A 27,237-nucleotide genomic window follows, 5' to 3' on the forward strand; every position below is an offset into this window, starting at 1 on the left:
GCTGGTTCCTTGTTGATTGCTGCCACTGATTGCTGGGAACAGAGCAAGAGCGCGTTGCTAACTCATTGTTTGAACACTGTACTGGGCTCACAGGGATTCGGCATTTCTGCGAGAGCGACTTCACTGGACCCTCACCTTGCTTTTCTCTGTGCTAAAGGAGCCATGCTGCTGATGTCCTGGATTTACTATTTGTAGTTTCTTACTGCAGGGCTCAGGTAAAAAACCTGCATTCGGGTTGAGTTTTTGTCCAACTGCATTTACCAAGGCCTGAACCAGGAAGTCCTACACCAACAGGGGTTTTCGCCTGGTTTCGTCTATTTTTGTTAAGAGTAGACAGAGAATGGACATTCTCGACCCAGCATGCCCACAAGGGGCAGCGTTAATCAAGGACAACACTCAATGCCAACGGAAGGACAAAGGGGGGAAAGTACTATTTTTCCAAAGCCTTAAATTGTAGTGGAGATAGGAAACAGATTTTAGGATTACAAATGCATCTCTGGTTTTCCTTGTCTGATCATTTTAGCACACTTAAATGCTTTTAATTTAATATTTGAAAATGGAAGTTCTATTTTCTTGCTCCTTTACCTCACTTGGTAAAAGATATTTCAGTTCTACTTTTCAATGAGCAATTATATTAGGGATACGTGTGCAATCATCTTTAAGACTAAAAACAAGTTCCTGTTGGTTTATTACCCCCGTTCAGGGCAGTTTTGCTTCCCGAAGGCGGTGTTCCAGGTCAGGTTCAGAAGCAATAGAGCTGTGTGATGTCTGAATAGTTCAAAGTCTAAGTAAGATGGACACAGATTAGCCAGATGCAAATAGCATTCCTGGTCAAAAATATACACATTTTGAAATTACCTAGTATGCAGATGACCTGTGTGGTCTAGAGAGCTGTGATTATCGTGAGAAAGCTTTTATGACAAAGTATGGTAAGTCTTGTAAGTAGTTCTTTAAATGCCTGAAACCAGTGTATGTTTGACTTAAAAAAATGCAGTAATTCTGCTAGTGATTTTCAGCACTTGGTCGTTCCACTCGTGAGCTTTTCCAATCCCTCCCACTCCATCTGACTGACCCACCTCTTAGGAACAGTTTCCTCGGCAGGAAAATTCCAGTAGAGACTCAGACAGAGGCTGAACCCCCTGGACCCATCGTGAATTCCTCTTTGTTGTTTCTCTCTCTCTCAAAGGCATGCCGCTGGATTTGTTTATTATTGTTAACATAAATCACATTCTAGTCTCAGGCGACCAACCAATAATACATCCTGCCCTCCCCAAAAGTCAATACTCAAAAATCAATTGTTGATTTTGAGTAACCCATAGAATAGAGTTTTTATCCCTCAAGTGATCAATGATTCAATTCAGGGAACCTTAACAACAACAATAACAAAAACTTCTTTTCAGTATGCAGCCCAGTAACACATTGACATTGACATTGTGGTACTCTGGCATATTGGGTTTCTTTTCCTGTTGGTAAGGGCCCCTTTTCCTCTTTCCCTCATTTCTGAACTGCTAAACAAGAATTATTAAAGCATTGAGCCCCGACACGGCTGTCACCGAGAGTGGCCAGGTGTGTACTAGTGTCTCCATCTCCTTAGATCAGGGCCTCCTTAGATCAGGGCCTCTCGTGCCCTGAGGTCAGTGTGGAAACCTGACAGAGGAGAAAGACACGGGGAGCTTCTCCCCACCCCACCCCCCCCATGAAAAATTAAAGCACACTGATGTGATGATTTGAGATGTTTCATTGTCATCAAGCTACATTCATGCATTTGTTTTTCCTTTCAGTGATCTTGCAAGGCCAGGGAGGCCTTCACTCTTGGTTAGTGATGACCACTCTAAATTCCCGGGTACAGCAGGGTGGCATGAGGTTTTGATAAGGAAAACCAGGCTCTGAATGACATTTCTCATCGGCAACTTTCAATATATGAAATACACTCCGTAGGCTAGTCTGGTAGGCTAGTCTGGTAACCGTTAGCTAACTGTCAAAGCCTATAAAGTCATGGTATTGTGTCACCCTGATATAAGGCAACATAAAAATTAGTGCATCATCTATAAAATGAAGCATCATTTGCCTTCAAGTGACAAATTCTATGCCAAAAAATACCACTGTACTTCTAGTAAGTGACACTCATTTTTAATAGACCCTATAAAAATACAATATTTTCAGTGTCCCCATAAAACATTAACTTACAAATATTATTCTCAGAGCTCAGGTGTCATTGATACGGGATTCTACTGTAAATACACATTGGAAGCACTCTCATGTAAAGCAAGTCCACTGTGCATGTATATAAGCTAATAGAAATGAGGAGGGGAATGCATATGACCAGTTCTGGAGAATTCCTCAGGAATTTCCAATTAATATTTTAATCCAATTATAAATAATGGATAGAGACGTGTTTTTAAAGGATTGTAAAGTGAATTTTGATCACTCATAACAAAAAAATAGTTCCAACATCAAAGTAAATGATTTCTGCATTAAATATGCTTGTCTAGGGAGAATATTCAAAATGCTATATGCCCTGGAACTTTGGGAAGGAGAATATTTGATGTGTTTCTGTTTACAAAAGTTGGCATTGAAATTAATAATACAAATAAACCGCAGCTCTGAGACATTATATTTGAAGTTTCATATTTAAATACTGAAGTGTTTAAATTACCCACCATAACTGTCTGAAAAGTCTTGCTTAATAATAAGTTGCTTAAGTCGCAAATTAAATAAAGCAGCACACAAAATAAATTCCACGTCGGCAAGGAAAGAAGTAACAGGGCTACAGTTATAATCAACATAAAATTGAAAGAAATAAAACAATCCCTTTCCTGCCACCCATCATTCACTGCTCGAGTTTATGGCGAAAAAGGTCCTATCTACAATGATTTTTGGTCTATTTCTTAACTCCGCATATATTATAATTAGCTAAAGGCATATTGAACAAATTAGTTTGTCCTATCTTATTCAGGTCCCAGAGATAAGTGGATCATTTATGAAATATTTCACTCTGTGTTATGAGAATTTAGCAAATGAATGCGGAACCAAATATAAACACTTTTTACCATATGTACAGTTACTTTCATAAGGCATTATCATGTAATTTTTATTGAAAAAGATTCGATATAGTAAAGTCGTCTTATTTTAAGATATATTTTCTTTCTCAATCCGAGATGTTTAGTTTATGAAAATATTGTTTTTTTTCTATATTCTTTTTGTATATATGCCAACATATACCTTGTGCTAGAAATATTTTATGGGAATTACAATTCTTTATACTTGTATTTTCTATAGAAAGGCATATACAACTTTGAGGCAGTGTTTCTGATGGCGAGCAGAATTCATAAAGAGCTTGTGTGTGCTTCCGTGCTCTGAAATTATATGAAATCTACTTTGAGAAGGAACTGATTTTGATTAAAAAAAAGAAACCAAAACAAAACTGCACCAATGCACAGCCAGAGGCTGACAATTAAAACTTGTACATAACCACATGAACGTCGTATTTATAGAGTGAACATTTTTAAGGGTGATCAGTGCTGACATACAGTATTATACATTTGGCACTAACGTTTGCCATTGGTCCAGCAATTGGCAAAATTTGTCTCTATGTATAAATTTCTTTTTGAACATTAGATCTGGCTAGACATATCTTCACTATTTATAAAAAATATTTAGACAGTAAGCTCACGTTGAATAACTAGGTCTACTGTATTCTGGAAACTCTTCAGTAGTAATACAGCTTTTTCGTGTTCCATATGTACAAAACTGTGTCCATTCGCCTGCAAATACATAAATACAACAGGTCAAGCAATGCAAACCATCATCACTGCATCACGTTGTAAGAACCAAGGAAGCGTCAAGCAACGCATTTATCGGTTCCAAAACTGACAATGGAATTATAACTATAGGAGTAATTAATTTTATCATATTTAACCCAATTTATTAATTGCACAAGTATTCATCAAACACTCAGTGTGTCTTTTCCCTAATCATAAAGCCGCATTAGTGAGTGGTAGCTGTCCTTAGGAAGTCACCATGTTCTTCTTTGGAACCTGAGATTGAACTCAGGATCTCGTGCTTGCCAGGCAGGCACTTACACCGCTGAGCTAAATCCCTGGATCACCATTCATTTTTGCTTTTGTTTTCCGACCTGCTTTCATAGGTGACCAGTTGAGCCATTAGCTCAGTGTAATATCAGCACTGACACAGCCTCGCCAACATGTCACATAGTCACGCTAAACACTCGTGAGCACTTAGAGTATTGCTAAATCTTATTCGGACTCTATGAAAAGCTCTTGGTTTATGCATTCTTCTATGAAATAAATTCTTTTTCACTCCCCTTTCCTCCATCAGTAAATGCAAGTATCTTCAGTATCTATACTAGTGGCCCTTGACCTAGCAGAGAGTAAACCTAAGGTGTCTCTCCCTCAGGCATGTGCACGCTGACATTAGCAATGGGACACACTTCCGTCTCCTAGTTAACAACCTGCAAGAGAAGCAAGCGCGATTTATGCTAAACACAATGGCGCTAAGTTTATACTTTCAAGAATCCAATGCACTATTATCTAGTATTTGTTTCATGAAATATGTTTTCCTTGGTCATAAGTACTAATGGTTCCTTGCATTTCTCTGCATTAAACAGTAAATTACTGGAATGATTATTTTTAATAATAGGTAGAGAGGAGGATTCTGTAACCCTTGGCTCTTGTGAAGCCCAAATTAAAACACAACCTTTCTGTTGGAATAACTCAGTGACCGGCAGTTATATTACTGTTTTCCCTGTAGTTTGAGACTCAGTTTCAAAAGGAAGTTTCAGTTGAATCGACTGTTTGGCCAAGTACAGGAGATAGAGCCACTTAACTGGTCATCTCTTTCAGTTGTCAAGGAACTGATGTTTACATCGGGCTCACGCCGCCTTTGCTATTTTACTTTCTTTTTATGCTTTCATAAAATATGATCACTAGTTTAACAGATCATGTAAAAGTTAAAATGCTTTCCTGCCTTTACCTTCTTCCATTCTGGAAGAGCAGTGCATCCTTCGCAGTACTGTAGAGTTTATAGAACTCAGGTGAAAGTCAGCTGACGCTGCTTATCACTGACAATATTTTCCCATTAGTTCATTAAAGCTGACTGGATAATGGTGGGATAAAGAAGGTTCTAAAGTACTGCATGTTAGAACTTTGCACAGGACATCTGTCAATATATGAAAATGTCAGGAAACCAAATGCAGACCCTTGGAGATCCATATAATTTGAATGAGTTAATGAAACTCGGTGTATACATTTACATTCATAATAAATGCAGAAAACATTTATTAATAATGCTGTTTATTGAGGTTGGCATTTGCTGTTTCAGGAGACAGTAGTTGAGCAGAATTTGGGGTGTGATCCACAGCTCCGATTTATTGCTTTAAATTACAGTAAAAATTAGACATTGAGACTTCCTCTGATGTTATTTCCAGTTAGATGGTGAGTGGGTGCAGAAAACGCTGCATGGGGTATATTCATCTCTTTATACTTACCCAAGGTTGACAGCAGAAAAGATGCAAACTTGCCTGAAATATGTATTTATCCCACTACTAGCTAGGGATGAATGTCCTCAGAAAAAATACTCTGATTGTGAAATTAAAATTTAACTTTAAATAATGAAGGCTTTTTCTTTTGAGATAGGGTCTTGCTATGTAGCTCAGGTTAGCTTTGAATCTACTATGGTGATCTTCCTGCCTCAATGTCCTAAGTGCTGGGATTACAAGGACACAAAACCACATCCAGAAATAATGGAGCTCTTGCATGTCAAAGTGAACCCCACCTTTGTGAGTTCTCAGATTCCTGTATGTGTAGTTTCAAACCTTTAGTTATGATGAACCCCAAATCCACTGAGGATTTCCAGGGAGTTGTTTACAACAAATATCTTAGAGTTTTAAGGATGAAGGCTTCTCTGTGGTCCTCTATGCCATGAATGCTAAGCTGCTCATCACTGGACCTGGTATAATAGTAACCCTAAAAAAGGCACTAATGTTCATGTTGAGGTGAATGTGGTAGGAAGCTCAGCAAATGAATTATAGCTGTTATTTTTGAAAGATATGAGGTATATTTAAACAATGTGATGACTATCTCAGCTAAAAATCTTATTACAAGTTGGGTATGGTGGCATACTCCTGTAGTCCCAGAACACTGGAAGCTGAGGAAGGAGGATTACCCTGAGTTCAAGGCCAGCTTGGGCTACATAAGTGAGTTCAAGGCCAGCCTGCAATACCTAGCCAGATCCTGTCTCAAACCAAACCAAACCAAACCAAACCAACCAAAAAAATCTTATAGTAAAAGGCAAATTGCCACTGATCCATTTCAAATATACTCATCCCATCATTCCTGTAACTTTCTGAAGTAGTTCTAGAAGACTTCTTTTGTGAGTGTCTCTGGCTGTGCTGTGGTGGCTGCCTCTGTGTCTTGAATTGATTCAGGATGTTAGCCCCTCAGGGTCATCTGGCCTTTGGGGAAGGGCCAGAAACCACACACTGGCAGATGCAGTAGATGAGGTGGAGTATGACACACCGTTGTTTTTCTATGAGCTTGCTTTTCTGTTGGGCAGCGATGGGCAGCAGCATTTACTGTATTTTTGATCGCATCTTATAAAGATACCCAGGAAAGAGGACTTCCAGAACTGCTTCAAAAAATGGCAAGAATGGTGAGATAAATGTGTTTGGCGTGAGAGAGAGCATTTTGAGAGATGTTAATAGCAATGTGATTTGTACTGTAAGGAATTTTTAAAAAATTTAAACATTCATGTGTCTTCAGATCTTCTCTTGTATTTTATTGAAAGATCGTTAAAGTTGGTAAACTTTCAATATAATTTTTCATTTTTTTTCCAAATCAAGTGTCTGATGGGTCCTGATAGCCTGAGGCATTGGGATGGGCGATGGGGACAAGAAGGGAGAGACAGAAGAGGGAGGGTCCCAGCAGACAGGCAGCCATCCCGGAGAGAAGCAAGCCAGGCACGGCTAAAGCCAGATGTGAAATGCCTCACACACAGCAAGCCCTCAGCAAACCCAGAGGGAAGCGTGGGGGAGCTCAGGGTCAGGCGAAGGCCAGAAGGCAAACTTGCAAGACAGAAGAGTGTCCAGGAGCTGAGGTCCACTCCTGTCTCCCCAGCCTTCAGTCTGAATATTTCTGGTCAACTCTGCAGAATTCCATTAGTGCAGTGGAAGTGGTTTTTAAATGCGCCACGTGTGTAGACATTTTGAGAAGAATTTTTTTAAACACGCAGAACAAAACAACTCAAAAAACCAAACCTACAAATTTAGATCATAGCCTTTAGCATAAAAGGAAATCCGAGGTCGTGAGTTTGACCCCAATACAAAAAAAAAAAAAAATCATAAAAATAAGCTAAAATGGAGGGGGATTTTTTTTTTTTTTAATGGAGGGGATTATTAAAAGAAGGCAGTTAGTTCAAATAACCTGTGCTTCAAAAACAAGAGCAGTAACGGTATGGAAAGCACTTAAGAGAGCAAGAGTGAGAGAGAAGAGAGAGGACACAGCGGGAGGCGGGAAGAGAGGAGCAGACTGGAGAGAGGCTTGCACCCAGAGGCCAGCTTGCTGGCTCACACCCTAAACCTCTAAGGCTCACAAAACAGTGTGAGAAACCTCTGTGCAAGCCAATCTTATCTTCATAAATGCAAAAGCCACACCCCAGAGAAACTGAGGCACTTGCCTGCAGTCACACAGCCAGGGAATGGGGGAGGGCTGGGCCAGCCAATGCCATCCCATTCCTTTTGACATTTCTCTTAATGTTGATGTGGCACCTCAGCAAAGTAACAGGACGGAGTCACTTCGAACTGATGCTTCCCAGGCTATGGTACATGCTCAGCCCTTCCCCCTTCACATAGTGGCCGCACCACCTCCAAGCCTAATTCGGTCCTTTCCACTGGGTGCAAAGCCCTGGTTCGCTGATTCCTATCAGGTTAATTTAATTAATTCCAGAAATGCTGCTGGAAATAACACTCAGCCCTGAATTAAAAGCCACAGAAACGCTGAATCTTTCATTCTTTTTATAACTGGGTTATTGCAGTTCTCTCTGAACTTTCCTTTTCAAAAGTAGAAAGACCAAACCAGACTCTGCTAGAGCAACTCCCAGACACACACCAGAAAAAGGATTAAAAAGAATACTTTTAGAAAGTAGCAGCGATAAATTTGGCTCCTCATTAGACAAGAGTGAATAAAGCAAGTAAGATTCAAATAATAATTCCAGGAGTGGAAAATTTAAATCTTAGAGAAACGGCAAACTCCAATAAGGAGAGATCATACAGTGTTTGGTATCCGAGACCCATACAGAGGAACTGCAGGTCCTGTATTTCCAAATGAGAGAGCAGAGTTCAGAGCGGCAGCCCTGGCAACAGAGGTTTATAGAAAATAAATTTTGAAGCGAGCCTCATACGGGAAGGGAACTCTTAGTAGGGAAGCAGGCGGGAGTTGCAGGATTGGAAGCAGAGAGCAGAGCTGAAAGCCAGGGTTGCCTGTTGACTGGACATCCAGGAAAATCTGCCTGAATTAGGAAGTGGTCTAACAGGGACCCATTGCCTCCTGCCAGGGGTGGCAGACAGCCGGCTCTACCTGACAGGCAGGCTGCAAGACAAAGCTTTCCATGGGGAACCATGCACCAAGGGGAGGGCCAGGGAAGTCTGGATTCCTAGGAGACTCAGGCAGGAGGGCACTTGGGAAAGGCCATCCTGAAGACAGATGGAGGTAGAACATAGCAACTGGAAATCTAGGACAAGCAAATATTTTTCCAGTGGCACCAATTAACACAAATTTTTCTGCAGCACTGAAGCAGAGAGAAAAACAGCAGAATGAATTCTGGTTCAAAGTTCATCTGTTTCTGAAAAACCAGTCTCCGAGTTGCTGAGAACCATACCCCTGATTATGACTGCGGCCAACTGACCCGGTTAGAATGCAGCTTTCCACAGAGTTTGGAAGCTGCAGACTTTAGGGTTCGTTGTTTTCTATGTAATTTGATCCCTGAAAACCCATAAACAGAGCTGACTTCTCAGAAGGAAATTAAGCACATTGGCAATCAGATCACCCAGTCCAGTGAACCTTAGCACTATAGTTCTAGGAAGGCTTAGGATCAATTTCAGAGCCTTGGGAATTTCAAGAGGCACACGTTTTTTTTAACCGGTATCGGGGATCGAACTCATGACTACCTGCTTGCAAGGCAGGTGCTTATGCCGCTGAGCTAAATCCCCAGCCCCAAGGGGCCTATAGAAAAGACCCCAGCCATAGAGGGCCTGGAAAGAGCCTCAGAATATCAGAAGGTATGCGAAGGCATTGTTTAGAAAGTTCATCAAAGATCAAATGAGTTCATAAATGTCAAGTGCTTGGAGTAGGGTCTGGCCCTCTTCAGCAATCAATAAATGTTGGCTAGTAACATCCTATGTTTTTCTGACCTTTAAGAAATATAATTTTTCATTAAGCCATAAGAACAGGAAAAAATATCAGGGCAAGGGAAACTTTTTCTCTGACTCTTATGTTTGGAAATATGAGAACAAGGATGAGAGAGCTCATGAACCAACTATCTGAGGTTTTGCATGATGGCTGGGTGGGAATTCACATCACAGTCGCCAACTCTCTGTGTCGTGACTCAGTTTGCTTCTTTGGATGTTTCAAGCTTATAATTTCTATTTTAGGTTCTAAGAGAATTCACTTTTTAAATAATGTTTAGGTCCTGCTTGATATGAGGCATTGTGTTGGGCCTGCTGCTGGGGGAGCTGACAAGAAGGGACTGGAAAAGAGCTTGAGAGGAGAGAAGGTCTCATCTCAGGCCTCGCTGTCACTCTCTGATCCTGAGGACAGGGAAGCCAAAAGAAGCAACGCTGTTTTTGCTACTGTACAATATGGCCGCATCCTGGATAGTTCAGAGAACCAAAGAATTATGTTACTACGTTTGCAGGACTTTTCTAACTTTTTTTTTAAAGACAAGTTCTCACCTTGCAATTCAGGCTGGCCTTGAACTTGTTTATGTAGCCCAGGCTGGCCTCAAACTCATGGCCATCCTCCTGCCTAAGCCTCCAGAGTGCTGGGATTACAGGTGTGCACCACCACACAGGGCTCTACCTAGAAGAGTTTTGTGGTTGTCTTGTGTTTGTGCACAGAAAAGGCTGAGGAAATAAAATCTGGTCCTGGGCAGTATCAACGGCAGAGTCTAACTTCAAAGCTGCTTTGAAAATAAATACATACAATGCACTTGGGCACACAACATTTTGAATATATGCACAATATAAAAGCCAACGCTGACATGAAGAATAAATGCTGAACTCATCAACATGTTAAATGCTACTGCACTGGGCTACAAATATGTTTTATATAAACACATTATCAGATTCAAATAAAATATGTGTAATTTTGAGGAAATTGCAACTTAATGAAAAATGAGAAACAAATGTGAGCTTTATTAAGTTTCCATGAAGTTATTAAGAAAACAAGCCAGGAAGTGAAAGGGTATTCTGAAAAATATTATGCTCCAAGAATATGGAATTAATGAGCTCCAGAATTAGCTGGTTTGGGAGTGTGAAGGAACATTTTACCGTAATCTTGGTGATTTCCAGAAGGCAGCGCTCCTTATTTTAGTTCCACTTGACATTTTCTACACCACTGAATGTTTTTAATTTCCCCTTTGCATGATTTAGCCATGAACAGATGAAGGGTTAATAAAAACAGTGTTTGTAATCCCCACCAACGGTAGAGCTTCACAATTACAGTTTGTCCATTTACGGTAAAACGTACTGGGTTTCTGGATTTCTTCCTCTTACTCCTTCCTGGATTTATCTTTGAGTTCCTTCTGGTAAATGTTTTGTTAAATAGATAAATTATGGATGTTGATAGTGCAGAAACTTTCCAGATGGGGCTGTAATTCTCACAGAAATTCTGCTGTGTTCCTATCCAGTGCTCTAAACTTAAAGACCAGCCTTGGAGAAGACTGGACCGCAGGGTTCGTGTGTTTGTGGAACAGCAAAGACAGTGTAGATCTTTTTAGAACCCAAGAAGGAAGTCAGAGCAGAGACAGGGCCATGTGAGTTTTGGTTGACTTAAAAACTCTCCCTCGAAGGACAGACACTTAAAAGACCTGGGTACATATATTTTATAAATTAGATACATCTTGATATCTTGTACTTTGACCTCTCTCTCTCTCTCTCTCTCTCTGTCTCTCTGTCTCTCTGTCTCTCTCTCTCTCTCTCTCTCTCTGTGTGTGTGTGTGTGTGTGTGTGTGTGTGTGTCTTTTTGAGACATGGTTTCACTATGCATTTCAGGCTGGCCTTGAATTTGCAATGATCACTTTGTAGTCAGGCTGGTCTCAAACTTGCAATGATCCTCCTGCCTCAGTCTCCTGAGTGCTGGGATTATAGGCATGTACCACCATGCCCAGCAACTACAGCTCTTAAAAGGAGGGAAAACTAAAATAGACAGCAAACAAACTAGAATAAAACTTCATGGGATCCAATGCTGACAGCCAGGCATTATTGGAAAAACTAAGACTCCCCGGAATTAATTCCTGCTTCTGACTTTTCATCTGATAGAATGCTCTCTCCAAACACTGGTGAGTACACAGGACTAAGTATACTGCACAGCCAATATTACATTTACTGTAAGCTAAGTCACTTTAAAAACTTTATCTAAAATATGCACAATAGACCTTCATTTCCTAGCTCATGTGAAATTTTATACTGCTCTTTGTAAAGGTGAGAACCAAACCACCCATCGAGTAAAGCATAAGCAAGAACTTCCCTTTACTCTCGGTGTGCATCTATGTTGTAGCTTGAATGTCTCATGAATTCAGTCGCAAAAGAGACGTGGCAAGATGGGGTACACTGAGCAGAAGGCTTTGGGAATTACCCAAAACAGTTAGTAAATAATAGTTCTGAAGAATTTTGCTTCTGTGTCTGCTCTGATTTTAGCATGCCTGCTTTCTTCTCTTCAAATGCACTGAACAAACATCTCCAACAAATTAATTTCCTACGTTGATTTACAAGGCAGTTTCCCAATGAGATATTCTCTCTTCCTTTTATGTCTGCCACAGAAAGCACTGGAAAGTCAGCATTTCATGGCCAGGGGACACGTTCACAGGGTCAGTTGTGCTTCTGGTTTAGTGGGGAGCTTGCTCTTAAAAGGCAGATTGGAGACTGGAGGTACAGCTCAGGGGTGGACCTTTTGCCTAGAATGTATGGGGCCCTGGGCTCCAGTGCCAGCCCTGAAAATGAATGGGTGGATGGCGGGATAGAGGGGTAGAGGCATGTGTGAATGGCTAGGGTTCATTTTATTCATTGTTTGAAACTCAACTCTTTCCTGTCTTTATCATTTTTTTGCTATGTGTAATTTTTATGTCTACTTTTGGGCTAATTTGTGTGACGACAAGAACTTAAACACAATCTCTGTCCCTTTGTTTACATTGCTTGAGATGATGCTTTTTACAGGGTGGGCATTTTATGCCTATTTTGAAATAAGTAAACAAATAAACCTCTAGAATTTGCTCCAGAGAATCAGTATTGCATAGTGGAAAGAACCCCAAATAAATTAAGTATGTCTGCCAATTGCAGCTGCCTTGTGAGGTTGTGTGATTTAAATGATACAAAATAGATGTTTAATCAATTTTATTTTCATTTCAGCTAAATTAAGGAGGACAGAGCCAGCCTGGTGAGCTTGACTTGTCTTTATTGGATTTCAAATTTTCCTTAATATTTAAAATATCATTTTTGAGTTGCAAAAAAGATTTTCTTAAACTTCTATTAGTTATCTGTGGTAGAACTTTATATCCATCAGTATGAATGAGATGCAGTAAATTGCTGTTATATAAAACTAAATATCATTAAAATCCATTTTTTGTTGCTTTCTAATCAAACTGTTATTATAAATAACTTTATCCTCTAAAGTGTCGTATCACTGTATGCAACTGTTTGTCTGAATACTAAGAATTACATTATCATTGCCCTCCTGATGATATCTCTGGTGTTTTTGATTTTCCTCCATTACACATATATAACTTATTTAGCCTCTCTGGCAAAAAGTTTAGTGCAATTTCCAAAGAACTTTATCTGTATTTCTTTAAGGGTATACTTCGCTGTAATCATCAGAGGTAATTCCCTTTCCTTTTTAAGGTTGTTGAGTGAAATTATAAGCATCTCAGAAAAATGAACATACTCTAAGCTTTCATGACTCATGGTGAGAAATAGGAGCATCACCACTTTCTGGGAGAAAGTCATGCACCCTGTTAGTTACATGTGCTCCTATGGGAAGTGCTTCGCAAAGTGGGAATGCTTGACTGACTGTTTAGTGGTGGCAGGGGTGGTTACACACGCAGGGAAAGGAGGTTTGTAAGATTTCTAAGGTTTTTTCTGCACAGGGCAAATACTCTGAGATTCTAAAGCAAGACAGAGTCTGAGGTAACTCTGGCTCTTATTTGGCCAAGGAATTCTTTTTTTTTTTAATCCTCTCTAAAAGTACCTTAAAAGATGTCATTGACAAATACTCGTTTATGTGGAACTTCTGTAGTTCTTGAATATATTTTCTGTTTTTTAAAAGAAGATTTTCTCTATCTTTCTGTACCCTGAAGTTGTCAGCTTTGACTTTTTTGCTTCTTGTGATGTGCTTGGGCCCAGAGGCATCTCCTTCCTGTCTGGAATATGAGGTGAAGACTCTTAAGTATGGGTCCATCTTCTCTTACGCCTAAAAGGCAGGGCATATAAGTCAAGGGCTTGGGTTTCTACACACAGTTTGCTTTTCTGGCCCACGCCTACGTCCCTGGGAGTGGAGGCTATGGACCCCAGGATCTTTACTTCGGGAAGAGAATTCTGTTAGTGGTCACACCCTGCGATACCCTCCACGCTTCTGTGCAGAGATGAGCACTGCTTCCTGGAGTGGTGGCCGACTCTACCACTTGGCCACCCACAGATGTCCCATCCACCGTGCCGGGGCAGCCTGAGTTCACTTCTCACTCCCACAGCGCCTTGCTGGGTCCCCCGCCCACCCACCCCTCTTTCTAGAATTCACCCCCAAGGTTGGATTCTCCAGCTCCACGGGAAACTTTGAAAGTCCTGAGGCTTCTTTTCTTCTTGACTCTAACTTATGAGTCTGGGGTCCTCTGATCCCCTCCTGGGGATCAGGCCAGCTTACCTTGTGGGAGCCCCTCCTATCATCTCCTCTCCTGGTCCTGGGTTCCTCCCCCTGGACCCTAGAGCTACCTGGGGTCTCCGTGCCACCAGTGGTGGTGGTGGGGTGGTGGGTGGAGGAAAAGAGCATCTCCTTTGTGTTCTTTTTATTGTGAGTACCTGAGCAGAGCAGCCCAAGAAATACCTTTTCATATTAATCACCTCATTTTAAAATGCTGCTACAACACCCCTTAGTCATGCCACAAAATCAAAGAGCCAGTGCTCTATTGCCCAGCCGCCATTCACCTTGTCTCCCTAGCTCTGAGCTCCTTTGGGGGCGCACAGTTTCCTCCTTGTTTTATTAGAGGGCTTCTCTGATGCCCCTTCAGAAGATACTAAGCAGGATGCAGAGTGGATGTGGAGCAGGCAGTGATATAATGGGCCTGATGGGAATTAGACCATGATTTTGGCCAAGGTTCTTGGAGCCAAAAAATTTATCAACAACTAATACAAAAAAACGAAACCAAAACAAACCAACCAAGCAAACCAAACCACCAAGGAACCAAGCAAACAAAAAATTGTAAAAAAAAAAAAAAGCATTGTAATTATAACTTTGGTAATAGTCTAGTCACTGGTAGACTTCTTGTGTAATTATAACTTTGGTAATAGTCTAGTCACTGGTAGACTTCTTGACCATGTTTTTGTTTTTGTTTTTGTTTTGAGACAGCTCTCACTATGCTCATTATGTAGCCCAGCGTAACCTTGAACTCACTGTATCCTTCTGCCTCAGCCTCCTAAGGCTGGGATTACAGTGCTGCCATTCCTGGGTGACAGTGGCATTTAAAACTGCCTGTGAGAATTACAGGGCCAAGATTTTTAAGATGGGGTAAGGGGAGAGATAACTGTTTTTTTTTTTTTTTTTTAATTACCACACTGACTATTAGGTATCTTGGAAATGCAGTCGTGGGCCAGGAAAATATTTTGGATTACTGCCTGAGTGGAAAAAAGTAAGAATGGCTCCTAAGACAGGTAAACAAGACTATAAAATTACCTTTGGTTGGATACCATACTTGTATGTTCCACATTGGAAAAGTCTGATTTGGTAGATGGTAAAATTCTGATATCATTAACCAGTCCTCTATAAATGGTTTAGTTTCTCTTTTCCTGCCAAAGTTCACTTGTTTTTGGGGAAGGGCTAAGTAAACCCCAGGGTGGGGTGATATATTCACAGGGGCACCTTAGGGTAGGACTACAAATCATATCTTCAGCTATCAAGTACAATTTATTCTTTCTTTCAACTTAGCCATCTTTTCAGCAGAACAACTACAATGACTAGATTTTTATGTTAAGATATAATCTGAGTCATAAGGAGTATAACGAGCCAGATTGCATCTTGGAAATAACATTAGAAAGAAGGAACTACAATATTAAGATATCGAAATTGTCATTTCCATAATGGGTTCATACTGACAAATTCACATAATTCCAGCCAAGAACACTTTTTTTTTTTTGGTCTTTTTGAGACAGGGTCTTGCTATGCAGTTTAGGTTGGCTTGGAGTGCCCTTTGTAGGAAAGTTTAGTCTTGAGCTTTCAAGGGTCCTTCTGCCTCAGCCTCCCGAGGGCTGGGATCACAGGTGTGTGCCACCATGCCTGGCTTCAAGAACACTTTTAAAAGCTCTGTATGGTCCCTATATGTTCTCTCTCTCTTTCTTATATAACTCAGCTTTACAGAAAGTGAAATTGTGAAAGCCCAGTTCTACACCGGGCTCTCTCCACATTCCCCAGGGTCTTAAAGGCAAATTCGCACCACAAGCCACTTGACTATGCTCATTAATTCTAGTGTCTATGCCAGGAAGATAAATGGTAACATGATAGAAAAGTGATGTGACTGTTTTCAACACCAGCATCTCTTCATGCATATGACTTCATATAATTCAAATAACATGGTAATAATTCTATAGCAGAATAAGACAGTGGAGAAAACAGTTACAGAAAAAAAAAGGCCTTGTTGAATGCATTTTGGAACATTTGGATATGGGGAAAGGATCTCTTTTGCTATTTTATGCCTCTTTGCTTCTAGGTCACATCATGCCCAGTACCAGGCATCACTAGAATCATTTATTATCATTATTGTTATTCTTGGTACTGGGGATCGAACTCACGACCTAGTGCTTGGTAGGCAGGCACTTATACCGCTGAGCTAAATCCCCGGCCCCAGACTCATTTATTATTGCTTTTTTACCTTTTCTCCTGTGTTTTCCAACTGTTCACTACCATGAAGCTTTGTAAATAAATGTGTTCCAGTGAGAAGACTTAACACTGATATTGTTAGTGTCACACAAGTCAGTGTCACTAACCCATTTTCCCAGCCCTCTTCAAAGCAAGAGTAAACAATGGTACAGAGTGAAAAGCACAGCTCTCCCTCTCTTAGCTGTGATGCTGGTAACAGCTCCCATTCAGAAGGAGCCATTCTTATCTCTTCCATTCAATGTAATTGGTCACTTTTGCTTTTCAACTAGGATGAGCAAAAATGTAAATATCGTGGTTTACTTAAGCTCTGTTTTTTTTTAAATTTAAAACAGATTTTTCACTAGATACAAATGAGTTCAATAGCAAAAATATAACGTCACATCCTCCATTGTCTTTTGTGGGGAGAAGAGATATCCAGGTGTAGCTCTTTTGACTTATCCTTGGCTTTGAACTAATGGAACCTGTAATTCCTTCTTATTTTTTGCATTAGGAATCTATTTCTCCATACATTTTCTCCATTGCTATACATCTCTGAGACTGGAAATACCAAACCTCTTGTCTATCTTTACAACACTTGTAGCATTTCAGAGTCAGGAAAGAGTAAGACAACACCACACAAATAGACATTTATGTCTTATTTTTCCACCTGCAGGGCATATAAAATGATGCATGTGTATAAACTTGTTTTCTGAATCTAAGCAGAAGAGATGGATGAAGACTTCTCTCCAGCTTTACCTGAAGACCTAGATTGCTTCTGCACTCCACCTAGCATTCAGATAGGGCAGAGATTTGAGATCAACTGGCTACATTTATTCCCCCCCACTCCCAGATTTTGAGATTCAAAATAATTTCTTTGAGCTTCAGTTGAGAAGAATGGGAGGAAAGAGAAAATCTAGCTAATCCCTTTGTTAATAAGCATTTCTAAGTATTGGAGATTAAATTTACCCTTTTACAATTCATAAAATGATCAGTTGAAATTTTGAGCTAGGCAGGAACTATAAACTACAGTTCAATTCACCTGTAAAAAATCAGGCCCATAGCCCTGATGTGAAAGGCTTAGGATCACACAACTAGAGGGGCTATCAGAAAACACAGAATTTCTATAATACAATGGAAAAGAAACACCTCGGATTGTTTTGCATGTCTTTTTTGTTGCAGTGTTCTAGCTCAAAAGACCATCTGCTGCTTTTGTGCTCTGCCTCTGAGGATTCAGGCTGGATGATATTTCAGGGTGACATTGCTAACAGCTTGGGGAGCCCATTGTACTTTCGGAGCACCAGCAGTTTTGAAAAACTGATTGCTTGTCATGATTTTGGTAGTTAATTTAAAATGTTTCCTAGAAAAAGATGTTAACCCAATCTTGCTATATGTATGTATATAGTGCTAGAAGAGGTCTCTGCTTTCTAGGACTTGCCAAGTAAGTTCAGTAAATAGCTGGTGGCAGACTTCCTCAGCCCTGAGTGGAGAGGTTCTGTGTATTCTTTTCATTTTTTTATAATTGACCTGATGAAGATTTTTTTCTCCCATATGTACCACACCTGTACCTCTTTCATGATTGCTACAAGTGGCCAAATATCAGCAATTTGAAGTAGTTCTATCTATTTACAGTGGGACTTTTCCAAGGTCAAAGGAAGGGATCTTAAATACATTAACAATATTTAAAAACCTTTCGCTTAACTGTAGGACAAAATTAAATGCCCATTACATGGGAAGTTAATTCAGAGAGAACGACACCGAAAGCAAAATGGGCAAGATTAGCCAGGCATTTAAATGTGTCCTGGAGTAGCTCTTTTCTGGTATGCAGAGGCTTAAATTAATTTACTCTTGGCAAATGAAAGCTGGACCTGTTCTTCTCCTTCACATAATGTCAACAGGTACCCTGTATGGGTTCTTAATCACTCTTACCTTTATTTAATAACTATGCATAAGTTCATGTGTGTGTATAAATTCTTCTTACATATGTATGGTTTGGACTGCGAATGTGCTCATAGACAGTGCCTTTGGAAGATGACTGACCCAAGGGCAATGCAGTAGACCTGCAGTAAGGAGCTGGGGTCGGGTTGGGAGAGATGAGGTCGTGACCCGGAAGGACTTCTCTGCCTCCCCGACTCCGCCCTTTTCTCTCTGCTTCTGGACTGCCATGATGTGAGCTGCTCTCTTCCGCCAGCCCCTTCCACCACGCCTGCCTTCCCCGGAGCCAGCTGACCACGGACTGTAACTGTGAGCTAAAACAAATTTCTACTCTTTTAAGTTGTGAGTACCGGGGACAACTGTGTATCTCAGTGACCAGAGAGAGGCTAAGACAGTTACTAAGTAATTCATTCAATTCAAAGAATGCTGCAGAACACTGTCCTGTGCTGGGTACTGGGTGTGTCAGCTGCTGGGGACATTGAATTCTACTGGATTGAATTGTGTCTGATTTGTCTGTCAACCCCAGAACAATCAAGGCAAACAAGAAACGTGACAAGGACTTATCCTTGGTCATTAACTCAAACCACTTAGCTTCATCACATGGAGACACATTTGCCTGAGAGCAAGAATTCACATGCAGTGCTGTAGCCTTACCTGGAGAATCTTGTCGCCAGGCTGTAGTAGGTTGGATGCCGGCCCATCAGGCTGTACCCTAGTAACAAAGATACCCTATAAGTCAGAAGTGACAGAGGTTAGGGTTCAGTTACCAACAACCGGGGCTAATTCAATAAATCTTCATTCACATAGAACACAGTGAGCACAGATTTTACCAAGTTTAAGCATGCCGGCTTTAAAATTACCACAGTATTTTAAGTCAGGTGCCACCCTTCGAGCCAACATGTTTGGAAAGTTTAAGAAAACCAACATGTTTGCCTGCACAGAAAGCATGTCTTTAAAAGTCAAATTGGATTTATAGATTGATCTCATGGCATTCATAAAAATTCCTTCCTTTTTTCCCTTTCTTCTCTCTCTCTTTTTCCTTCCTCTCTCATGTGTTTTTCCCAGTACTTGGGATTAAATCCATGGCCTTCCACTGAGCTACATCCCCAGGCCTTTTTAAAGTTTTGAGATAAGGTCTTGCTAAGTCGTTAAATTGTGCAAGCTGGGCTCAAATGTGCCACCCTCCTGCCTCAGCCTCCCAGAGTGCTGCGATTACAGGCATATATCACCACATCCAGTTCAAAACACTTTCTTTTAAAAATCATTAGCACTATGATTACAGACCATCTTTTGTATACATTCTGAATTTGTCTTAGTTTATTCTACATTGAAAACATTTAACTATTTGATAGATTAAAAAGCAATGTTTACTTGAAAAGCCTTCTTAATAGTGAATACATATATTGGCTCATTTGAATGAGTTAGTTATTGGGTATGTTATTGTAAGTTTTACCATAAAATGTATACAAATGAATTAAACTTGAGAAAAATCCATTATACCTTTTATTTTACAGCCAAGATCTTGATGGGTTTCCCAGGCTGAGCTCAAACTTGTGCTCTGCTGTCCTATCCTCTGAAAGTGCTGAGTTTACAGATGTGGGCCACCATGCCTTGCTCAACGTACATTTTAAATAAATTTATGCTTGCATAGTTATAATCCCTCAATTGATTTAGTCCCTAAAAAGCCAAGTTGATTTCATTCATCACCCATACAAAGGGGACATTTCTTGAATGTCTTTCATGTTCAGGGCTTTGATTGCTAGTAATAGAGAAATAAACAAAAAATAGTTTCTGACTTCAGTGAGCCCATGATTTATTTAGTGGAACAGAAGTGAAGAGAGAGAGAAAAAAGAAAAAAGTTACAAAACAGCCCAGCACTCTTTAAGGGAGAGGCAAAACAGACGGTAATAAATGTCATAAAGAAAGCTTGGTGTCAGGGTTTCCTGGAGAAGGAGGTGCCTGACCCGAGAATAAAGGCCAAGGGCAGCCACAGGCATAAGGAGAGGCCATCGTGTGTCCAAGGGTAGTGCCCGTTCCCTTTGGGAGGCCGAAGAGGGCGATGGGAGGGTGGGTGTAGATGGGCGTGGGTTGCAGCAGAGGACCAGCTCAGAAGGCAGGTAAGGCCGCATCAGGACGGGCTCCTTAGCCCTGCTCTTTCTCCGTGTGAAGAGCTACATGAGGAATTTATGCGTGATCACGACAAGATTTTGACATCTAAAGGATGAGAGATGAGTAAATAAAAAAGTGTCCAGGGGACACTGCTTGGCAATGAGATGAGTGAAGTAGTGATCCACACTGCAGCAGAGCAGTGAAGGCAACCAGTCCCAGAAGGGCCCATGTGGTACCATTCCATTAACGTGCAAAGTCAAGATTAGGCAAACACAGGGAAAAAGTCCAGTCTTCGGCAGGGTTGGGAAGTAATTGTCCATGGGGGGAGAGTTTCCCCATGGCCTCTCTTCTTTTAACTTTCCCATCCTTTCTTTTTCCTTCTTGCAATTCTGGGTATCAAATCAAGGGTCTCACCCAGGCTAGACAAATGCTCTGCCACTGAGCTGTACCCACCCCAGAGCTGTACCCAACCAGAAGCTGTACCCACCCAGAGCTGTATCCACCTTGGAGCTGTACCCAATCCAGAGCTATACCCACCCCAGAGCTGTACCCATCCCAGAGCTATACCCAATCCAGAGCTGCACCAATCCCAGAGCTGTACCCATCCCAGAACTGTACCCATGCCAGACCTGTGCCCACCTCAGAGCTATACCCACCCGGAGCTGTGCCTATCCTGGAGCTGTACCCACCCAGAGCTGTTCCCACTCCAGAGCTGTGCCCACCCAGGACCTGTACCTACCCCAGGACTGTACCCAATCCAGGGCTGTACCCACCTCAGAGCTGTACCAATCCCAGAGCTGTACTCACCCCAGAGCTGTACCCATCCCAGAGCTGTACCCACCCCAGAGCTGTGCCCACGTAGGAGCTGTACCCACCCCAGAGCTGTGCCCAATCAGGAGCTGTACCCATCAAGAGCTGAACCCACCCCAGAGCTGTACCCACCCCACAGCTGTACCCACCCCAGAGCTATACCCACCCCAGAGCTGTATCCACCCCAGAGCTGTGCCCATTCCAGAGCTGTACCCACCCAGAGCCATGACTACCCCAGGGCTGAATCCACCCCAGAGCTGTGCCTGTCCCAGATCTGTAGCCCACCCCAGGGCTCTACCCCATTCCAGATCTGCACCTATCCCAGAGCTGAATCCCCATCCTAGCACTTGTTTTCGAAGGTGCTTAATCATGTACTCTAAATGTGTAAACCTAAGGTGCGTGAATGATATTTCAATTTAGCCCTTGCCAATTTTTCAATTCCTAAGAATTATTAATAAAATACAAGGTAATATTTAATATATTTGCCTTTTCTTTAGAAAATCATGTCATTTGCTCATCTATAAACTTAATGACTCTCACAGAAACCCTAAACTGTGCATGCCTGTGTAAATGGTTTAGTAAACCCAAATTAAACTACTCTACTCATATCTTAATTTGGTACTTCAGATTTTTATGAAACTAATTTAAAGCTTTTGAATGATTTTTAATATTCTGACTTTTAATATTTTCCTTCTTTAAAGATGAAATGACAGAAAGGCATCGGAATCTCAAGACAGTTTTCTAAGTTCTAACTTGATAATTAGGTTTCTGGAATTACCTTCAGGAGATAACTGAACAATTTGATCTCTGTGCACCAGTCTGTTCACTGTTATGTTAGCTGTGATAACAAAAATCCAAACTGCAACTGAAGTCTAATAACAGTGCACTGACTGAAGAAACTTTGTTAAATCCATACCATACGATAGAATTTGGTCATTACAAATGAAGTCCTAGATGGCCGATTTAGAAATGCACGAATGCTTAGTAAATAAATAATTTAGGGACACTGAGGTATGATGCTGTTTTTGTTGAAATCTGTTTATATGTGTATTTGTATGAGAATACCTGAGCGTTTATACTTTATGGATGCACAAAAACATTAATGGTGGTTTATACTGGGTGACCAGGACATCAACTTCTCCCTCCTCCCCTTATCTATGTTTCCTTGTTTTTCCACAGTGCTTATGTATTGCTTATGGCTTGTTGTAGTCAGCATTGCAATCTAATGCAGGCACATAATTTATATATTATCCTATATTAATCACCCAAAGAGTTAAATACAAGAAGTTCAGGAAATCTTTCCACAAACTAAGACCCAAGGAATCCAGGTGATGACCTGGATCCAACAGCAATGTCCTTCAAGAGTCCAGCTGAAGACCTAGAGCTCATGATGATGATTCATGTAAGTCTATTTCATGGATCTGTGCTGGGAATGCCCAAAGGTCAGTGGTGGAAGCCAGAAATTCTATGCCAGTGGGATGAAGCAGCTGTGCCAGTAGGTTGAGGGTTCTATGCTGGAGCCAGGAAGCAGTGCTCAAAATAAGGACCAGGGTTGCCCTGAAGAGTACCACAGCCATCCTCAGTGACAATGAGGTCCCGAGCTCCACCAGCGATGAGAACAGTTGAGTTCATATCAGGAAGCCAGTGTGACAAGCTTCTCCTGGAGATCGAACAGCACACAGCTTCCCTCGAAAGCCAGAAAGCGGTAAGAGACCAAAGCTCCCCCAAAGTGAACTGCAGCCATTCTCAGCGACAATGAGGTCCTGAGCTCCTCTGATGATGAGAACAGCCAAGTTTATATCAGGAAAGAAGCTCAACGAGCTCCTCCAGGAGAACCAACAGCAACAGGAGAACCAACAGTACTCCTCCTCCTCTCTAGGTCTCCTTTATATGCTGGCAGCAATCCTCAGCTGGGCCCTCCATGCTCGGCACCATGATGATTCCGTTCAGCTGGTGTTACAAGTTGACCACCACAAGGCATTAGGAAAACCATAATAACTTCGTTAAATTTTAGGTTCCTGGTAGCCCCTAAGAATGATGTTTAAATGCCTTTGGCCAATTTAGTTGTAAAAAGGCCAATTCCCAAGCAAAAAGAAAGCTAGTTATTTGAAAAAAGATAGTTAAATTAAGGCAGAAAGATGATTAATCTACCAGCCTACTGAATGGCACTGGTGACAATAATATAACCCCCCCCCCCCCAGTCTTCTCTAGACTGGGGACAGCTCTCAAACCTCCTCCATCCGCAAAGCTGGGTAAGGATCAGTCCCTCCAGTGGCTGCTGTCTGTGTTAGTGGGGGGGTCTCCCTACAATAAGCAGGTTGACATTGTCGCCCCCTGCATCTTGGTTGCTGAGAGTGAAGCTGTTTTGACTCCAGCTTTCATCCTAGCAGTCAGCGTCTCGGCTACTCCGTCAATTCTGATGGCCTTCCGTCAGTTCGTTCTGTGGGAAAGGTTTGATCTGGTTTGTAGGAATCTGGCCTGGGGCACTCCACAAGCTGACTGCTGAAAAAACACAACCCAGGCGTACGTGGCAGGTTTAATTTTATCCGTCATGTGATGCTGCAGGATTCAACCACTTGTTTTAGAGCCTTGCTTTCAAGGTTTATTTTCATGGTGGTCTGAATCTTCCAAAGCACCGATTGACTTTTTTCCCTAAAGCTTTATTTCTTTTTTTTTTTTTTTGTCATTTTCGTTTTTATCGGTACCAGGGATCGAACTCATGACTGCCTGCTTGCAAGGCAGGCGCTTATGCCGCTGAGCTAAATCCCCAGGCCCAAAAGCTTTATATCTTTTAAGTCAGAAAATCCACTAAGAAACGGCTACTGCCCATTCTCTCTGTCTTGGCCTATTGGCCAGCGTTTTGTCATGTTGGTGGACCCAGACAGTCAGAAAGGGCTTTGTTTGATAATGGTCCCTGGTGTTCATTATTTGTGGAGGTGAAACATTTCCCAAAAGACTCATAACAGGCCAGCCCTCGAGTGTCATGTTGTGATTATGTCTAAAGATGTTGCCATTGGAAAGAAACCAACTGAATCTGAGTCTGTTTTGTATTCTCTGTTATGATGAAGCGATGAGAAATGTACAAACTCTGACACTGCTCTGAATAAGTTCATCGTGGTGACAGGTCACCCTTTCAACAGCACATTTTATTCCAAGAATTCAAAGAATGCTTCGGTGCTGATGGCAGAACCCAGTAGGGGATCAGCATACACGCTTTGTATTCTGAATATTAGAAAACAAACTTCCTACTTACAGAGACTGGCTGCCTCTTCATTTCTTTTCAAACCCGAGTCTGCCTTGTGGGAATCAAAGAACCAAATGGTGGCATCTTATCAACCATACAACTTTGCAAGATCCAAGACTGAGTGTCTTAACAATAGTCAGTAGAGGGCCAAATGTGGGCAGATTATCAGCCATGACATTCGAGCCTACTGAAACAACTTATTACTAAGGTTATGAAGCAAATCATCTGGTGGAAGGAAGAGGGGAAAAACCTCATTACCTCTGTTTTCCAGAAATGTAACAAACTACCACAGTAGTAGCTTAGGTTACCATGAGCTTATGATCTTAGCTAGAATAGATCTTGGCTAGAATTCCAACATGAGTCTTACTGGGCTGAAACAGACGTTGGCATGGCAGGATTGTTTTATTTAAATCTTCAGGACGGGCTATTTCCCTTGGCCTTTTTTTCCTCCTGGGAATGCCCACATTTCTTAGTTCATGGTCCCCTTCTGACTACTAGACTGGCAGTGGTACAGCTCTCTGGCCACTTGTGGTTGTCACATCTCTCTGTGACCACAGTCAGGAAAGAGTCTCAGCCTCTATCAGCGATTCCGCTGAGCCCCCTGAATTTCTGGGGTAATCTCATCTAAGGTTCTTAGCTTCATGACATTTGCTAAGTCCCTTTTGCTCTGTAAGGTCATATTCATAGGTCCTGATCATTTGGATATGGTTGTGTCTGGGAGCCACTGTTTTCTGTCTAATACACTGAGGAGCAGAGGTGAGGGCCATAGCACTAGGGTTGTCCTGTTGGTATTTACCATGTACAACCTGGGCTGGTTAACTTCTGGGTACACACTTCCCCCTGTTAGTAAAATGGATACGATCCTGGTACCAAATCGAGCAGTTGTAGGTGAATATGGCATCACAGCGGATGGCAGTTGGCAAAGGGTCAGTACCTTTTCTTGTGGTGACTGGTGACCGAAAGTCTGAAAATCCAGCTCTGATCCAAGGTCTTATATCCAGCAAAGCTCACACTGAGAGCCAGTGAGTCGCCAGCTGTCTGAGATCATGGGTGGAAAATAATTCTGCTGTCTTCTCTGTCTGGAGTAGACAGTAAGGCCAGCCTTTGCCACCTTCCTGACTTCCCCATGGAAGGAGATCAGTGTCTCTTATTTTGGGAGGAGACAGAAAAAGGGCTGGAAAGTCCCACACGCCTCACATGGTTTCCTTCGGGTGGCTCAGGATGACAATGTCTTTAATTGCCTTTCACACTCATTCACTCTTGTCCTAATACGATTTGAATGATTCAAACAGTGGGACTTTCCAGAGGTCCTGAATACCTTTCACACCTTTTGAGGCTCCTGCCTTTGGTAGCTCCAAGTGAGAAGCATCAGCTCTTGGAAGTCACAGCTGCCAGAATCTATTCTAGTCAGCAGTCTGTGGCCTTTCTGAGAGGACTTTTCCAGTGTCACTCATCTCCTGAGTAATTCTGTTTCCTTGCTGCGTGAAGAGCAGTGGCTGCACTCACTACTCAGTCTCTAGGCTTCTTCCCAACACAGCCTTGTGGTTGGTGCTGAGCGCAAGTCTCTGCTTCCCCAAACAGCAGCAACCACAGAGCTGTTGAGACACTGTCCCCATGGGCTCGTGTGTCATGGAAGGACCCCCGTGGGTGTGGAGCAGGGTGATCCAGGACACAGCTGGCTGGGTGCTCCACGTAGCCATGTCCCCAGTACCACCTCAGATTCTCCCCCACCTTAAACCAGTCTTTATGCAGGTCCTACATGACTTCCAAAACTAGCCACAATGGGCTCATAAAAAACTTGCTTTCCACACCTAACTTAGGAAAAGGGTGAGTCCAGAAGACTTCTCAAAACCTTAAGATCTAATCTTGTCTTACTGGCTGTGTAGCCTCCAAACCTGAGGCTCAGAAAGTTACTCTCCAAGGATGGCGCTTAAACATTCTGACTTTGGAGAAGAGAACTTTGTATTTTTTTTCCCTTTTTTAATGACGATGGTGAATGACTGTGACAGCCTCAGCTATTGTGCAGCGTAGACACCAAGACAGAACTTATCTCAAGGGATCTGCAACTTCAATTTATGAAATATGCTTTTCTTTAAAATTCTGAAGAGCCTTAGCTCAAACTGATGCCAAGCAACTGGCTTCTAGGAGGCCTGTATCCCAGTTAAATTCTATGCTGTTACAATTTGGAAAAAATTGAATATTGTAGAATATGGTATTTCATGCTTATATGACTATAAAAGGTCCAAAAGGGTTTCTAGAGGAAAAACTGACCCATGAAAATAGCAAATAGAGCAGGTGTGATTCACACCTTTAATCCTAGCACCTGGGAGGCTGAGGCAGGAGAATCACTGTGTAGCCTCAACTACAAAGTGAATTCAAATCTTGACTCAGTTGCACAGTAAGATCCTGTCTTAAAAAATGAGAACAACAACCAAGAAAAAAGGGAAAGAAAGAAAATAGCAAATAGAGCTATAGTTTAAGTAGCTCTTAGGGTTACTGGTTTTTCTGAAGATGTGACAAATACTAATTTCTTGCGCAAGTTATAGCTATCTTGTGTCTTGGAAAAGCAACATCAGCCATAGATAATAACAGTACTTATCCAGTCTTTATCAGAAAACCTGGTGCATTAAACATAAACTAATTATCACCTGCATTTCTCTCCATGACTCAAAAACATGATGGTGAAATATTTTAACGCATCAACTTCTAGGCTTTGAACATTTTGCAAGTTTAGCAATTTAGCAACTGAGGAATTTTTATGCAACTAGAAAAGAGAATAATTCCAGGGTCCTTGGG

General features: G+C 41.6%; 1 protein-coding gene across 10 annotated transcripts in view; it reads right to left on the reverse strand.

The window, feature by feature from the left end:
• Positions 1-1,180: 1,180 nt before the first annotated feature.
• Lrrc7 (leucine rich repeat containing 7) overlaps positions 1,181-27,237 on the reverse strand; it is a 486,713-nt gene continuing 460,656 nt past the window's right edge. For 8 of the 10 annotated variants that reach the window (XM_063258479.1, XM_063258496.1, XM_063258477.1 and 5 more), the window contains 2 exons: positions 18,933-19,007; positions 1,181-3,764 (listed from right to left, as the gene is read on the reverse strand). In XM_063258479.1, the coding sequence (XP_063114549.1) occupies positions 3,657-3,764; positions 18,933-19,007 (183 nt within the window). In that variant the 3' untranslated portion in view covers positions 1,181-3,656. Of the gene's footprint in view, positions 3,765-18,932; positions 19,008-22,216; positions 23,148-27,237 lie in introns of those variants that run through there. The other 2 variants (XM_063258472.1, XM_063258464.1) reach the window with 2 other exon arrangements.

This window comes from Cavia porcellus, unplaced genomic scaffold (assembly GCF_034190915.1).
Source record: "Cavia porcellus strain 051 isolate PalLab524CR breed Dunkin Hartley unplaced genomic scaffold, mCavPor4.1 scaffold_1, whole genome shotgun sequence".
Taxonomy (NCBI): domain Eukaryota; kingdom Metazoa; phylum Chordata; class Mammalia; order Rodentia; family Caviidae; genus Cavia; species Cavia porcellus.